At 48.6% G+C, this 17980-nt stretch overlaps 1 protein-coding gene across 2 annotated transcripts in view; it reads left to right on the top strand.

The window, feature by feature from the left end:
• CHTF18 (chromosome transmission fidelity factor 18) overlaps positions 1 to 17980 on the top strand; it is a 61688-nt gene that overhangs the window by 34860 nt on the left and 8848 nt on the right. For both annotated transcript variants that reach the window (XM_040441225.1, XM_040441223.1), the window contains exon 18: positions 8980 to 9110. In XM_040441225.1, the coding sequence (XP_040297159.1) occupies positions 8980 to 9110 (131 nt within the window). The remainder of the gene's footprint in view (positions 1 to 8979; positions 9111 to 17980) is intronic.

The following is a 17980-nucleotide window of genomic DNA, read 5'->3' as shown; positions in this document are numbered from 1 at the left end:
AGGTCCGAGTAATAGTGTTTAGTGGAGGGATTGCAGTCTCTTGGTTCCTTGCACCATAAAAGAGCGCTCAGAGGAGTGTCCGATGGGTGAGTTTCTAGCGAAGTCCAGAGTTTATTGGAATCTTTTCTCAGCCATTGAACTATTCTGGAGAGATGAACCGCCTCATAATCAGGTAGTGACATACCGCCTCTTGTTTTATGTTGAACTATGTCTGGGTCGTCTACCGTTCCACAGGAACTGACTGGTCAATCTTCTGAAAAATTGGGCTGGAAGGGGAATGGGCAGAGTCTGAAAAAGGTATAGTAGTTTCGGAAGGAGAATGGCTTTTATAAGATTTTTCCTACCAATCCATGATAGGGTAGAGACCAGGAATCTAGGGTTGGTTTAAACTTCTGAGGGACTGGAGCATAGTTCAAGGAGTCTAAGTCGTTCCCGACTGAACTGAGTTTAAGGCCAAGATATGTAATATGTGACTGTGGCTATTGGAACGGGAAGTTGGATTTCAAGTAGATTATTTCTTCTTTTCTTATGTTGAAACTCAGTGCTTCGGATTTGGAAGTGTTAGTTTTGAAGTTAGATATGGTACCATAGTTTTGAAGGAGGGACTGCAATGCCGGAAAGGCAATAGAGGGGTTTGTGATGAACAATACAATATCGTCTGCATATGCTGCAATGTGGTGTGTAAAGTGTCCATCATCAAAGCCCACTATATCCGGGCGATTCCTAATCTGTGCTAGTAAAGGTTCTAGAGAGAGGACGAATAGTATGGGGGATAAGGGGCATCCCTGTCTTGTTCCCTTTCTTATTTGATAAGGGTTGATTTATTCTTAGTCTGGCAGTACATAATGAAAATGGCTTCAATAAAAGGTTCTGGGAAGCCAAAATGGTGTAATACCTGTTTCATGTAGGTCCAGTCCACCCTATCGAACGCCTTTTCAGCGCGTCCGTTTCTAGTAGAACTAGTGGTAGTTTGTGATGGGTCGCGATTTGCATCATTGAAAGGACCCTCATCGTGTTGTCCTTTCCCTCACTGAATTTGAAACTCTCATATCCACTAAGTCCATCCCCAGACACATTCTCTCTAAAATCTACAACATATTACAACTGATAAAATCTCCCATGAGAGAGGTTGCATAATGGATTGGAGTAAGGACTTTGGCACTAGCTGGACACCAACGGAAATTAAACTAATTTATAAACCTTCTCACGGCAACTCCCGCTGTATTAAACTTCAAGAGAATTCATTTAAAACGGTGTCTAGGTGGTACCGTACTCCCGTTAGATTAAAGCAGATGAACGATATATGTTGGAAATGCAATCAATCACAGGGTACTTATTTCCATATGTGGTGGTTATGCCCGATAATAAAACCGTTCTGGACAGAAATCACTGGATTTATTAAAAAGATTTGTGCTTTAGATAAAGATCCCACACCTATTGCCATTCTTTTCAACGTTAGATTAGGAGAGATCCCACTAAAGGACCGGATGCTATTCCAATTCCTCACAGCCGCTGCGAAATCGTTAATTCCCCAATATTGGAACCAACAAAAATCCCCTTTCCTCTACCCAATGGCTACACAAAATGAACCGTATTTTTCCAATGGAAGAACTCTCCGCTTGGGAAACACGCACACATATGAAGTTTCAACGGACGTGGCAGAACTGGATCTCATTTCGATCCTCCGCGCATGCCCTTCAATTACTTACGGATCACCCCCCTACACTACAAGACTAGACAGTACTCAGAATACTCTAACAACCTCCCTTTATATCCCATTTCCCCCCATTCCATTACCTCCCTATGCCCCATACACTTCTGACCATGCAATCCTCCTTTATTCTTTTCCTTTCCTAGCGGAACTGGCTGCGATTTTCACAATTTAACTGTTATTACAATTGTTATCATTCCAAAACTTGTTGTTTCAAGTATACCGCAATTGCACCATCATTGTAACATGTTTCATTCCTTTCTTGACTATTAATAAAAAGACAAATAAAAAAAAAAAAGATTTGCCTCTTAGGCCTCATGACGGAAATACAGGCCCCACAGGCGCAACAACATTTAATTCAAACGTTACTAGGTGCAGCTCGGATATTGGTGGCTGGTCAATGGAAACAGAGGGCCCCCCCCGTCCCCGCATTGGCACATTGGTTAAATAGAGGGGATCAGTTGTACCGTTTTGAGCAGCTGCCCACTGGGAACTCCATTCCCCAAACAAATTCGAGGCCACATGGAGCCCCTGGCATGCTGGGATTTGTAGTTTTGCAACAGCTGCAGAGCTTCAGATCTACATAAACAAGTCCTCATCGAATGACATCAATGGAAGCATAGAAATCTTACTGGTGCTGGAATGAGACGGCTACGATATGCCCCCATTGTCTGATAGGAGAACAGATCGAGGAGAGCTGTGGCTGGAGGACCCCGGGTTTCCCGGGGTCCGTCCACCACCAAGCGCTGCTCCCATACAAGTGAATGGGGAGCGCAGCGCGGCCCCTGCTCCCATTCATTTCTATGGGGCAGATGGAAATAGCAGAGCCAGCGCTGGGCTGTTTTCGGCAGGCCCCATTGAAATGAATGGAGGGCGGCTGCGCATCCATTAATATCCACGCTGCATTCTCGTTGTAGGTGCGGGTCCCAGAGGTCGGATCCGCACCTATTAGACAATGGATATGCCCCCATTGTATGTGATGGCAAAACCCCTTTCAGGCCCAAAATAGGCAGGTTCTTAAAGGGGTTATGCCATGATTACAGTAAAAATTAAAATCATGCATCATATGGTACACGACCTTCTCTTTCTAACAAAGTCAGAACCGGCCCTGCACCTCACATGGATCCAGAGATCTCCTCATTAATATAAAGCTGGCACCTCAAGGGACGTGTCCTTTCTGCTGCAGCTCTCTCCCTGTCACAGCTCAGGTGGCAGTGGAAGGATGAAACTGAGCATGTGCGGCCATCTCAGTGAGCAGGACAAAGAAATAAGAAAACAGCAGGTGGCGCCATACAGATGTATTTTATTGAATAATTCAGTGGCTGTAAAAAATAAAAACACAAAAAAAGTCATTATTACATGCAATTCTGAAAGTATTCAGATCCAGGTTCTGGTTTGAGAACTGAAGAATAATTCTTGTGGGACAACGCCTTTAAGAGTGTTAAATTATCTAAAAATTCTCACCCATGAGGACGGTAGATGTTTAAAAAGGGGCACTAATGGAGTATTGATTGGTGGCTGATGAGCGCAGATCCATTCAGGTGAGATATGGTATGAGGTAAAATAAAGTTGTGACTACTTACTCTGGATCCCTTGCTTTGTGTGGACTACAACTCCCATTGGTCACATGCTACCATAAGTATAATGTTTTCTGCAGCACTGACGGCAGTGTAATGTCCTTGGAGATGCAGATTCATGCTGGATCTTGTGCGGTCGCTCTTTGGGCTCTCCCTGAGCGGGGTACCGCATTTTATCCATGTGCCCGACCGAATATGGCATGTGGTGTAGTTTTGCCCCTTTAAGGTCCTGCGTTGCAGGTTTTGCTCGGTTTATCTATCCTGATGGCTCAGGTCATCGTCTCCCCCTGGGTCTGAGGTTATTTTCTTTTTTCGTTCTTTTTATAGACCCGTAAGCCCCAGGCTCATATCCTTTTAATTCAATTGTGATTGAAGTGAACAAAAAGCAATTTCGTCTGTGTCTCCGGGTGAGCCAAGGGCCAAGGCAATTAGACGGAAACCTCATATTTGAGGCTTAAAGTAGCCGTCCCTTTATTCTGCGTCCTGAGGATCGGCCGCACTCCTCGTCCGTTTTTGCTGTCCTATACCTGACAAACAAAACAATTTGTAGATGCACAAAAATATGCCTTATATCCCTGTGAACTTTCTGTCATGTTTTATTTCATTTTCTTAGTCTTTTTTATTTTTTTAGTATGTACTATATTTAACCCCTTCATGCAGAATGACTGACTTTGAGGATGCTATACACGTTCCTTATCGCTGAGTGTGCGGGAACAATATCTGTATTACTGCAGCTGAGGTTGACTACTACAGAAGCGATCCTGATGGTTTAACCCCTGAAGCTCCCATGAACAGTGCTGAACGTGGTGGTTGTCAAAGGAGGGGGACTTGTTTTTGTCCTGACCCTGTCACTGTTCAACATGATCGTTGGGTCGGGGCTGACTTGGAGATCCTGTCAGCCCTATGATAGTACATTCTGACTTAAAGGGGTTCTGCACTTTGTTTAAACTGAGCTTCTGATCGGCGGGGGTCCGACACCCGGGATCCCAGCCGATCAGCTGTTTGAGAAGGCAGAGGCGCTCCAGCAGCTCCGCGGCCTTCTCACTGTTTACCGCAGGCCCAGTGACGTCACAACTAGTATCAACTGGCCTAAGCTCTATTCAAGGGAATGGAGCTTAGCCGCGCCCAGGCCAGTGATACTAGTTGTGACGTCACTGGGCCTGCGGTAAACAGTGAGAAGGCCACTGCCACACGCGGCTGCCTTCTCAAACAGCTGATCGGCGGGGGTCCCGGGTGTTGGACCGCCACCGGTCAGATGCTGATCATCTATCCAGTTTAAACAAAGTGCAGAACCCCTTTAAAAGTTCCTGCCCCTATCTGAGGCTGTGAAAGGCGTGCAGGCCAAATCATTTGTGGCTTTCTCCATTTTCCACTACGGGATTATTTTTGTGAATGGAGAGAATGCCAACACATGCACTGCATGCTCTTCATTCATGACGGGCCCCCTTCTTGAGATGAGAGCGGGTCCCATAGATGGAACGTGCATCAGACATTTGACATATCCTATCAGTATGCTGTAAATGCAGTTGTTTGTGGGTGTAATTTCGGGGGCAATCTTCTTGCCCAAACTGTTGTTAAAAGTATTTAGAGAGATGCTTTACAGCAGCCACATGGGCCAAAGACAGGAGGTGTTCATTGACTTCTGTGAGAAAGCATTGCAGACATGCCCTGTGACCTGTGAATAGGTCATTGTGCAGGGAGGGAGTCGACCCTGGAAAAAAGAACTGTCAGGTGCTGCCCAGAAACGTAAAATCTTGCTTTTATTTCCAGCGTTAAAGCAACACGTTTGGGGACAGCACCAGTCCCTTCATCGGGCTTTACAAGATCAGGTTGCAGGTTGAAATAAACACTTAAAGAGGTTCTTCATGTAGTTTTTTTAGGTTAGATAAATATCTTTACTTGCGGCCACCCTGCCAGTTTTTTTTTTTTTTCAAATATGGCTCCTACGCCCCGCTGTGCCCCCCTGCAGTTTTCGTGCTTAGTATGCTAATACTGGCTGTGACGCTCTCCGCTGTGATTGGATGGCGGCACAGCCAGGGAGGGGACGCCCATTGAGAAACCCTGGCATCTCCTCCGATGCACAGATGCTCAGGGGGCACAGCGGGGCGCAGGAGCGATATGTGAAAAAAACAGGCAGGGTGGCAGCATCAGCCGGGGGTACCCCGCAAGTAAAGGTATTTATTAGGGCTGCACGATAAATCAAAAAAATAATCGAATCGCGATAATCGGCAAATGCGATATGGCGATTTGGCCGACCCGAAAATGCCGCGATTATATATGAAGGGACGCCACGCACATAACTGCCTTTGTGTGTAAAGTATTTTACTAGTGTGTGAAACAATCTCTCTTCTATTGATAACAGGTCCAGCCTCTGTACTCACTGTCACTATGAATGCACTGCAGCGAGCGGGAGTGAGCGGGCCGGCCGGCACGTGACTGACGTCACTTAGTAATGCTTCTGCTTCCTGAAGTGGGAGGAGCGTTACTAAGTGACGTCAGTCACGCGCCGGCCGGCCAGCTCGCTCCCGCTCGCTATAGTGACAGTGAGTACAGAGGCTGGACCTGTTATCAATAGGAGAGAGCTTGTTTTACACACAAAGGCAGTTATGTGCGCAGTTTAGGACACATGAGGGGACACATAGGGCCATGAGGGGGACCAGCATAAGATGCTATACGTTTTATGCTGCCCCCCCCCCCCCTCATGGCCCTATGTGTCATAACACACATCCCCCATAACAGCGTCCTCCACAGATCCCCCATAACCGCGTCCTCCACAAATCCCCCATAACAGCGTCCTCCACAGATCCCCCACATAACAGCGTCCTCCACAGATCCCCCACATAACAGCGTCCTCCACAGATCCCCCACATAACAGCGTCCTCCAGAGATCCCCCACATAACAGCGTCCTCCACAGATCCCCCATAACAGCGTCCTCCACAGATCCCCCACATAACAGCGTCCTCCACAGATCCCCCACATAACAGCGTCCTCCACAGATCCCCCACATAACAGCGTCCTCCACAGATCCCCCACATAACAGCGTCCTCCACAGATCCCCCATAACAGCGTCCTCCACAAATCCCCCATAACAGCGTCCTCCACAGATCCCCCACATAACGGCGTCCTCCACAGATCCCCCACATAACAGCGTCCTCCACAGATCCCCCACATAACAGCGTCCTCCACAGATCCCCCACATAACAGCGTCCTCCACAGATCCCCCACATAACAGCGTCCTCCACAGATCCCCCACATAACAGCGTCCTCCACAGATCCCCCACATAACAGCGTCCTCCACAGATCCCCCATAACAGCGTCCTCCACAAATCCCCCATAACAGCGTCCTCCACAGATCCCCCACATAACAGCGTCCTCCACAGATCCCCCACATAACAGCGTCCTCCACAGATCCCCCACATAACAGCGTCCTCCACAGATCCCCCACATAACAGCGTCCTCCACAGATCCCCCACATAACAGCGTCCTCCACAGATCCCCCACATAACAGCGTCCTCCACAGATCCCCCACATAACAGCGTCCTCCACAGATCCCCCACATAACAGCGTCCTCCACAGATCCCCCACATAACAGCGTCCTCCACAGATCCCCCACATAACAGCGTCCTCCACAGATCCCCCCCCATAACAGCGTCCTCCACAGGTCCCCCCCATAACAGCGTCCTCCACAGGTCCCCCCCATAACAGCGTCCTCCACAGGTCCACCCCATAACAGCGTCCTCCACAGATCCCCCACATAACAGCGTCCTCCACAGATCCCCCACATAACAGCATCCTCCACAGATCCCCCACATAACAGCGTCCTCCACAGATCCCCCACATAACAGCGTCCTCCACAGATCCACCCCACAACGCAGCGTCCTCCACAGATCCACCCCACAACGCAGCGTCCTCCACAGATCCACCCCACAACGCAGCGTCCTCCACAGATCCACCCCACAACGCAGCGTCCTCCACAGATCCACCCCACAACGCAGCGTCCTCCACAGATCCACCCCATAACAGCGTCCTCCACAGATCCCCCACATAACAGCGTCCTCCACAGATCCACCCCATAACAGCGTCCTCCACAGATCCACCCCACAACGCAGCGTCCTCCACAGATCCACGCCACAACGCAGCGTCCTCCACAGATCCACCCCACAACGCAGCGTCCTCCACAGATCCACCCCACAACGCAGCGTCCTCCACAGATCCCCCACATAACAGCGTCCTCCACAGATCCACCCCACAACGCAGCGTCCTCCACAGATCCACCCCACAACGCAGCGTCCTCCACAGATCCACCCCACAACGCAGCGTCCTCCACAGATCCACCCCACAACGCAGCGTCATACCCAGCCGCGTCAGCGGCTCATATGGGAAAATCCAAGCAAATAGACCTCTAGCACAATTCCCTTAAAATATCGTTATCGCAATTTTTAGGGCCCTAATCGCAATCGCACAAAATTCCCATATCGTGCAGCCCTAGTATTTATCTAAACTAAAAAAAAAACATTAAAGGTCCTCTTTAAAGAGACAAGATCTCAAGATTCTACATATCTGGGCAGCGCCTGATGCAGTCCTTTTTCCAGCATTGACTTTAGATCTTCACCAGTTCCACCAAGGATATCCGGACGGCCTAAGGGATGCAGCCACAATCTTTTACGTGCATACAAGAACCTGAGCCCTAAAGTGAGCATCCCATACCGCACAGCTTTCCATTTGTTTTTAGAGGTAGTGCCCTAGGTTGAGCTAGAAACTATTGTTGTGCGGGGAGGGCCAGTAGATAAGCTGTGACCATCACCTATTGTATAGGTGGATTCTGTTTTTCTGCAGCAGGCTTTCCTGTGGACGATATAAGTCCACAGGAAAGCCTGCTGCAGAAAAACAGAATCCCCTGGTGTCCTGCGGCAGGGCTGACATGTTTCTGTAGAGTGCTCACTGGTGTCTTATGTCCTGCAGCAATGCTGACATGTTTCTGTAGAGTGCTCACTGGTCTCTTATGTCCTGCAGCAGGGCTGACATGTTTCTGTAGAGTGCTCACTGGTGTCTTATGTCCTGCGGCAGGGCTGACATGTTTCTGTAGAGCGTGCACCGTGTCTTATGTCCTGCGGCAGGCCTGACACCTCTGATCTCTGCCCTTTTACCTCCCTGTGCACCCACCCTGGCGAGATCAATATGTTTCCTTTAAGAAAGAATGCTAGCAGCCCATCTGTGATCGATGTTTGGAGCTGCTCCTGCGTCTGCTTGCTTTCCTGGATGAATAATTGATGTCCGATAAGTGTTTGTGAACAGGAAATCTATATTCTCCCCCCCCCCCCCCCCAAGCCATATGCATTTATTTGGTTGTAGGTTCAGAGCTGAGCCCGTGCCCCGTCCCTTTGTCGGCACTCCAATCTCTTCTTCTGTCAATTGTATGTTTATTCACGTGCCATGGTAGTAATGTACACTGCCGCCTTGTGGTTTCTTGGTACAGATTGGGAGCAGCATATACTAGAAAGCTACATAACTTTTTGTCATGCAGTAAAATGTGCCTAGTTGCAGTACTAGACATGGCCTTTGAAGAAGGGTGGCACTGTTTTTTGTAATATTGTACAAATCTTTTGTGTTTGGCTGTACTATGGAGGAGGGGTGGGCCCCTGCGTGCATTGTATTGCACCTATCGTGACGTGCGTCTGTTCTCCCTGCAGGTGAATACTCAGTTGTACAGCATGAAGGAGAAGCAGCAGCTGGCTGACCTCATCAACACAATGCTGGCCTACAACTTGACTTACCACCAGGAGCGCACCATGGACGGCCAGTACGTCTACAAGCTGGACCCGTGAGTATCTCCCGTCCTCCTCCCGGATCTTGATGTCGTCAGGCACTGACCCGATCAATAACTTATTATTTGTCGAGCAATAAAGATGCAATGATTTTCCTCTCCATCTTTTACTCTGCTGTCGACTCAGAGCTGAAATCATCTTCGCTGTCTATTGATCGAGGCAGAAATAGTCCAGATGAATTGATATCCTTTTATTCAGTTTAATACTATGTATATGTGTCTGTGTATACACCATTGGTCTCCAAACCGTGACTTCCCAGCTGTTGTGGGACTACAACTCCCAGTGTGGGTTGGAGGCCAGTGATGGGCTCTTAGTCTGGGGCCTGTACTGGGTTAACAGGTCACTTGAGGTCCTCAGGGGTGGGTCTTTGGAGGCGGAGTCTAAATGATCCTCAGGGGTGGGTCTTTGGAGCTTCTTTGGAGACTTGGTCCAAATGATCCCCAATAGATGTAAATAGCAGACCTACAATTCTGATTTACCAGGACCTTAAGGATTGTCGGGAAAGGTGTTTTGTAGAATTTTATTTTTTTCCCTCCAAATAATAAATCCAAACTCTAACTTTTTAAACTGGTTTTCCAATTTTTTCATATTGACGACCTATCCCACGATCTGCTGCTTTCTGCTGGAGATAACACAGTGGACTTTGTGGGAAGCAGAATGCTCTGTCTCCTGTGTACTTGTGGGAAGCAGAATGCTCTGTCTCCTGTGTACTTGTGGGAAGCAGAATGCTTTGTCTCCTGTGTACTTGTGGGAAGCAGAATGCTCTGTCTCCTGTGTACTTGTGGGAAGCAGAATGCACTGTCACCTGTGTACTTGTGGGAAGCAGAATGCTTTGTCTCCTGTGTACTTGTGGGAAGCAGAATGCTCTGTCTCCTGTGTACTTGTGGGAAGCAGAATGCACTGTCTCCTGTGTACTTGTGGGAAGCAGAATGCTCTGTCTCCTGTGTACTTGTGGGAAGCAGAATGCTCTGTCTCCTGTGTACTTGTGGGAAGCAGAATGCTCTGTCTCCTGTGTACTTGTGGGAAGCAGAATGCACTGTCTCCTGTGTACTTGTGGGAAGCAGAATGCTCTGTCTCCTGTGTACTTGTGGGAAGCAGAATGCACTGTCTCCTGTGTACTTGTGGGAAGCAGAATGCTCTGTCTCCTGTGTACTTGTGGGAAGCAGAATGCTCTGTCTCCTGTGTACTTGTGGGAAGCAGAATGATCTGTCTCCTGTGTACTTGTGGGAAGCAGAATGCTCTGTCTCCTGTGTACTTGTGGGAAGCAGAATGCTCTGTCTCCTGTGTACTTGTGGGAAGCAGAATGCTCTGTCTCCTGTGTACTGGCAGTAGTGGTTAGCACTAGTGCCTTGCAGCAATGGGGTTCTGGGTTCGAATCCGACCAAGGACAACATCTGCATGGAGTTTGTATGTTTTCACCCCGTGCTTGCGTGGGTTTCCTCCGGGTTCTCCGGTTTCCTCCCACCCTCCAAAGACCTACTGATAGGGACCTTAGATTGTGAGCCCCATTAGGGACCGCCCGAAGCAAAGTCTGTAAAGCGCTGAGGAATCTAGTAGCGCTATATAAGTGCATTAAAGAAATAAATAAAATATTTGGTTACCATTCACTTGAATAGAAGCTGAGTTGCGGTACGCCAGTCCAGCCAGTACACAGTGGATGGGGCCTTCTGCTTCCAGCTCCTTCCAAAATGTCATATCTGATTCTGACAGCTGATGGGTGGGGGTGCTGTGAGCAGGACTACCACCGATCTGATATTGATGTCTTATCCCGTGTTTTGTAATGCAGTCAGACCCCCACCCTCGTGTAATGTGTGTTTGTTTTTCTGCTGTAATTACTCAGTCATCAGTCGTGCAATTATTGTAATTGCTGTCTGTGTGTATAGAGACTCACACGATATGGCGGTGATGTGTGGATCAAGCTGTAGAATAGGCTGCGCGTCTGTATATTAGCAGCACCAATGTACAAATCACAGTAGTATTAATGCATATTATGTAGGTATACATACCAATGTACCTTGTATGACTCCCTCAATGGTCAACAGATCAGTGAAGAAATAGGAGGTGACAGCAGCATATCCAAATGAGGGTCCTTTATTCACCGAAATTCCATGAAACAATGTACAAAAAAAGTGCGACGTTTTGGCTACATAGTAGCCTTTATCAAGCATGGAAATTCGGTGAATAAAGGACCCTCATTTGGATATGCTGCTGTCACCTCCTATTTCTTCACTATCCTTGGTGTAGGTCATCAATATGAGTTTGGTGGGGGTCCCACACCCAGCTCCCATAGTTGATCGGTTGTTGAAGTAGATAACTCCATCTCTTGTTTAGTGGTCGTGCCAGGTTACATTCACTTGAATGGGCTGTAATACCCTGGCATGGCCACTACCCAAGGGATGGCGCTGTCTGCTTCCTGCTCTGTACAGTGTGTTTCTGGCAGCTGATTGGTGGAAGTGCTTGATGTCACCAATGTCTAAGAATAAGTCATCGATATCTAGAGTCTGAAAACACCTTTAATAAATTGAAAATGCAAATGTGATCGCACACTACATCCAGCACTCTGCCCTCCATGCTGGATGAGACATTGGTTTATATTTTGGCCAAAGCATAGTAAGCCACTCACCGCGTCAAGGTTGTCTCATGAGTGGTCCCTAACTCTTGTTCCTACCTGTTCATGGGCCATGTGTACTTGGCTTGCATGCTGACCTGCATTCCCTGGATTTTATGGCCCATGAACAGGTAGGAACAAGAGTTAGGGACCACTCATGAGACAGCCTTGACGCGGTGAGTGGCTTACTATGCTTTGGCCAAAATATAAACCAATGTCTCGTCCAGCATGGAGGGCAGAGTGCTGGATGTAGTGTGCGATCACATTTGCATTTTCCGTTTGTATATGTATTTCGCCATAGTGATCTGCACCTACAGGCAGGTTGTGCTGACCCAACCCCTTATTTTTTACCTTTAATAAATTGTATGTGAGATGGATCTTTAAAGGGGTTTTCTGAAATTTTTATACCGATGGGTTATCCTCAATCAGTATCTGATTGGTTGGGGTCCGACACCTGGGACCCCCACGATCAGCTGTTTGAGAAGGCAACAGTGCTGGCAGTAGCGCTAAGGCCTTCTCCTAGACTGAGTGACATCACGTTCATCAGTCACATGACCTAGGCGCAGCTGGGCCCCATAGAAGTGAATAGGACTGAGAGCAATGCCAAGCACAGCCACTATACAATGTACGGCACTGTGCTTGGTAGTATAGAGAGAGGGTAGCGGCCCTCACAGGAGCAACGGTGCCTTCTCAAACAGCTGATTGGCGGGGGTGCTGGGTGTCAGACCCCTCACCAGTCAGATACTGATGACCTATCCAGAGGATAGGTAACCAGTATTAAAATCTCAGAAAACCCTTTTAACTTAAAGTCCACTGAACATCGTCCAGTTCAGCCTGCATTATACTGAAATCTCCCAGCATTCCCTGCTTAATGTCTGTATGTATTGCATTTAGTTACGTGTCCTCTTTAACCCCTTAAGGACACGACCATATTTCACCTTAAGGACCAGGCCATTTTTTGCAAATCTGACCAGTGTCACTTTTCAAAAACCAACTTTTTAAGGGCCAGTTCAGGTCTGAAGTCACTTTGTGAGGCTTACATAATAGAAACCACCCATTCTAGAAACTGCACCCCTCAAGGTATTCAAAACTGATTTTACAAACGTCGTTAACCCTTTAGGTGTTCCACAAGAATGAATGGAAAATAGATACAATTTCAAAATTTCACTTTTTTGGCAGATTTTCCATTTAATTTTTTTTTTTCCAGTTACAAAGCAAGGGTTAACAGCCAAACAAAACTCAATATTTATGGCCCTGATTCTGTAGTTTACGGAAACGCCCCATATGTGGTCGTAAACTGCTGTACGGGCACACGGCAGGGCGCAGAAGGAAAGGAATGCCATACGGTTTTTGGAAGGCAGATTTTGCTGGACTGGTTTTTTGACACCATGCCCCATTTGAAGCCCCCCTCATGCACCCCTAGAGTAGAAACTCCAGAAAAGTGACCCCATTATAGAAACTACGGGATAGGGTGGCAGTTTTGTTGGTACTAGTTTAGGGTACATATGATTTTTGGTTGCTCTATATTACACTTTTTGTGAGGCAAGGTAACAAGAAATAGCTGTTTTTGGCACCGTTTTTTTTTTTTGTTCTTTACAACATTCATCTGACAGGTTAGATCATGTGGTATTTTTAGAGACCAGGTTGTCACGGACGCGGCGATACCTAATATGTTTTTTTTTTTTATTTATGTAAGTTTTACACTGATTTCATTTTTGAAACAAAAAAAAATCATGTTTTAGTGTCTCCATAGTCTGAGAGCCATAGTTTTTTCAGTTTTTGGGCGATTATCGTAGGTAGGGTCTCATTTTTTGCGGGATGAGATGACGATTTGATTGGCATTATTTTGGGGTGCATATGACTCCTTGATCGCTTGCTATTACACTTTTTGTGATGTAAGGTGAAAAAAAGGGCTTTTTAAAAAAAAATTTTTTTTATTTTTTTAATTTTATTTTTACGATGTTCACCTGACGGGTTAGGTCATGTGATATTTTTATAGAGCCGATCGATACGGACTCCGCGATACCTAATGTTTTTTTATCTCTCTATTTTTTACCAATTTTTTTTAACTTTATTTGGGGAAAATGAAATTTTTGTTTATTTTAAATTTTTTGGGGGAAAACTTTATTAACTTTTTTTTTTTTTTTTTTTGTCCCACTTTGGGCAACTTTTGGGTTGTCTAATCCCTTTTACAATGCATTCCAATACTTCTGTATTGGAATGCATTGGCTGTATGAGTAATACTGTGTGTATTTCTCATACAGCTTCCGGTCCCGTAAAAGACCTCGAGTGATCTCAGCCGCGTCCCGCTCCTCCTCAGCATCCTCTGGTCACTCCCTGGACAAGTCTGAGGCAGGCGAAGTCTCGTCTTCCGCCGCTCCTGGGGACACCTGACTCCGATTCTGTATCAGAGCAGAGTTCTACTTTATCTGTGGCCATGCAGGACCTCATTAAGGCGGTTATAGACACTCTCAATGTGCAGGAAGGTACTCCCTTCTCTTCTCAGGACCCTGTGTCCTTCCGCCGTTCCAGGCGTTCTGTGTTGGTTTTTCCTAACCACCCGGACCTTGACGCACTCCTGGCCAAAGAGTGGCGTCAGCCTGATAAGCGACTGCAGATCTCTAAGGGTTCAGACGTTCTGTTTCCTTTCAGTGCAGAATCCGTGAACCTCTGGTCAGTCCCACCTCTGGTTGATCCTCATGTGGCCCGTTTGGCCAAGGCCACCAACCCTTCCCTTGGCCGATGCGGCTTCCTTGTCTGATCCCACTGACAAGAAGATTGATTCCTTGGCTAAGGTCGTTTTTGTAGCGGCAGGCTCCGCTGTTCAGCCTGCGTTTGCCGCATCCTGGGTTGCCAAAGCCTGCGTGGTCTGGGCCAAGCAGCTCACCCTTTTGCTGCCGGATTCTGCTCCAGGAGAGGTTTCCATTCTTGCGCCTCAGCTTCTCCAGGCTCCCCGGTACCTATGTGATGTCTCCCTGGAATCGGCTCGCCGATCTAGCAGGGCGCCGTATGGTCTGGCTCCGTTCATGGGCGGCAGATGTAGCTTCCAAAAAGGCGCTGATCTCTCTCCCCTTTCAGGGCGAAAAGCTGTTTGGGAAGCGCCTGGTGGAGCCTATTTCAGAGGCCACGGGAGGAAAAAGCTCCCTCCTCTCCCAGAACCGCTGTCGCCCTCCCTTGGCGACTTCAAGGTCCAAAAAATTTCGCTCCTATCGGGACTCTTCCTCCCGCTCGGACAAGAAGTCGGGGGGAAGGGGGACCTTCCTTCAAAGCCAGACCTGCCTGGCACTCTCGCCCCAAGCCTTCAAAGCCCCAGTCTGCGAAAAAACCTCTTCTGCAAGCGTGGCGTGCAAGCGTGGACAACGCATGGGTCCTGGAGATCATTTTCTCCGGTTACAGAATAGAGTTTTATACTCTTCCTGCGAGTCGTTTTTCATGTCACGCCCCCCCCCCCCCCCCCCCCCCCCCGTAAAGGCGGCAGATTTTTTCCGGGCCATTTATTCCCTTCAGTCCCTCGGAGTGAGATCGTTCCTGTCCCCGAGTCGGAACGCTTCTAGGGATTTTATTCAAATCTTTTTACGGTCCCCAAAAAGGACGGCTCCCTCCGTCCTATCCTGGCCTCTGTATCACCCCGTCTGTCCTGTCTCAGTTCGGGTGGTTGGTCAACTTCCCCAAGTCCTCCCTGGTTCCCTGCCAGAGAGTGGATTTCTTGGGCATGACCTTAGACACTCGCCTCTGTCAAGTGTTCCTTCCCCAGGACAAGGTAGTGGCTCTCCAAGATGCAGTGGTTCGCCTTCGCAAGCCGTCCCCTCTACCTCTTCGGACGTGCACGCGGGTTTTAGGCCGGATGGTTGCCTATCCCATTTGCGCAATTCCATTCCAGGCATCTTCAGCTGGTGATCCTATTCAGCTGGGACACGTTCCAGCCGGGTCTCGACTGTCTGGTTCGTCTACCTGTCTTGTCCGCAAGGAGTTGTGCTGGTGGCTTCTACCTCGCACCCTATCTCTGGGCAAGTCCTTTCTTCCCCCTCGTTGGCAGGTGATCTCCACGGACGCCAGCCTGACAGGTTGAGGAGCTGTCTTCGGGTCCCTGTCTGCTCGGGGCCAGTGGTCCGCAGTGGAATCCTCCCTGCACATCAATATTCTGGAGCTCAGGGGGATCTTTCTGGCTCTATCTCATTGGGCACACCACCTCTCCGGTCTTCCAGTCCGTATCCAGACGAACAACTCCACTGCGGTGGCGTACCTGAATCATCAGGGGGGCACCAGGAGCATGAGGCTCATGGAAGAGGCATCTCGCATACTTCAGTGGGCGGAGTCCTTCGTTCCGGGCCTCTCCGCAGTCCACAATCCCCGGGTCGGCAATTGGGCGGCAGACTCTGTCGCCAAACTGGTCTCTTCACCCAGAGGTGTTTCTTCGTCTGTGTCAGCATTGGGGCATGCCGTACATAGACCTTTTCGCCTCCCGTCTCAACCACAAGGTCCCGCGTTACTTCGCGAGGTCTCAGGACCCTCCGGTGCTGGCCTCGGATGCTCTGGTCCTTCCTTGGTCCCAGTTCGGTCTTGTATACCTCTTTCCTCCCATTCCGCTCCTTCCCAGGGTTCTCAAGCGCCTGAAGTCGGCCTGGGTTCCGGCGATTCTGGTGGCCTCGCCATGCTTGGTACGTGAATTTTCTGTTCCTACTCGCAGACGCGCCGTGGCGCATCCCTGTACGTCCCAACCTCCTTTCCCAAGGTCCGCTACTCCACCCAAATTTACATCAGCTGCGTTTAACGACGTGGCTGTTGAGGCCGCGGTTCTGAGATTCCGTGGTGTCTCGGAGTCTGTTATCCAGACTATGCTCCACGCACGCAAGCCCCAGTCTTCCAGAATTTATCATCGTACTTGGAAGACCTTTTTTTCCTGGTGTGAGGCTGCTCTGTTTCACCATCTCTACCTTTCTATTCCCAGTCTTGTCTTTCCTCCAGGCGGGCTTTGACAAGGGTCTTCGGTTGGTCTCTCTCAAGGGTCAGATTTCAGCTCTATCTGTTCTTTTCCAGAAACCCCTGGCTTCTCGCCGTCAAGTGAGAACCTTTCTGCAGGGGGTCGCTCACTGCGTTCCGCCTTTTCGTCCTCCTGTGGGACTTGAACATTGTCCTGGATGCTCTTCATGCCTCCCCCTTTGAGCAGTTACAGGATATTTCTCTTTCCTTTGTGTCGTTTAAGGTCGCCTTTCTTGTGGTGATTACTTCTATTCGCAGAGTTTCTGAACTTGCTGCGCTCTCTTGCAGATCCCCTTTCTTGGTGTTTCATCAGGATAAGGTCGTTCTGCGTCCGGTGCCTTCCTTCCTCTCTAAGGTGGTGTCCTCATTCCACATTAATGAGGAGATTGTCCTTCTGTCCTAACTCCTCTCATCCTAGGGAGCGTTCGTTTCACCGTTTGAATGTTGTTAGGGCGCTTCGCCTCTATCTTCGGTTGACTGAGCCCTTTCGCCAGTCGGACTCCCTCTTTGTGATCCTTGAGGGTTCTCGCAAGGGCCTGCAAGCTTCCAGGGCCACTATATCCCGTTGGATTAGGTCATCAGTTAAGGAGGCCTATGTTGCCAAGGGTCGCGTTACTCCCTTTCGATTGACCGCTCATTCCACTAGGGCGGTCGGGGCTTCTTGGGCGGTTAGACATCAGGCCTCAGCTTCCCAGGTCTGCAAGGCCGCCACCTGGGCCTCTGTTCATACGTTTTCCAAATTTTATCACATCCACTCCTTGGCTTCTGCTGATGCCAGTTTGGGTTGCAGCGTTCTGCAAGCAGCTGTGAGTTGCGTTGCATGGCTGTTTTTTTGCTGCCCTCCCTTGTGGACTGCTTTAGGACGTCCCATAGTGCTGTGTCCCCCAATGCATTCAAGAGAAAAATGGATTTTTATACTCACCGTAAAATCCTTTTCTCGTAGTATGCATTGGGGACACAGATCCCACCCTCTGTAGCTAGTTTTTTCTGTTGGTCCTTTCTGGTTTAGGACTTGTTGGCTTACAGTTTTTTCTTGTGCTCCTACTGGTTTTCTCCTGCATCTGCAGTGGGTATAGCCCAGGTAGGTGGAGCCAACACTTTTTTTTACTTCTAGTGTCAGCCTCCTAGTGGTGCTGTGTCCCCCAGTGCATCCTACGAGAAAAGGATTTTACGGTGAGTACAAAAATCCAGTTTTTCAATTACACCTCAGGTCAGACCAGCAATCAGACCCCCAATGCCTCATATCTGCCCCGCATTGTCAGCCATCATGCCCCGCAT

Source organism: Bufo bufo, chromosome 7, assembly GCF_905171765.1.
Source record: "Bufo bufo chromosome 7, aBufBuf1.1, whole genome shotgun sequence".
Taxonomy (NCBI): Eukaryota; Metazoa; Chordata; class Amphibia; order Anura; family Bufonidae; genus Bufo; species Bufo bufo.
This window is presented reverse-complemented; position numbering and strand designations above follow the sequence as displayed.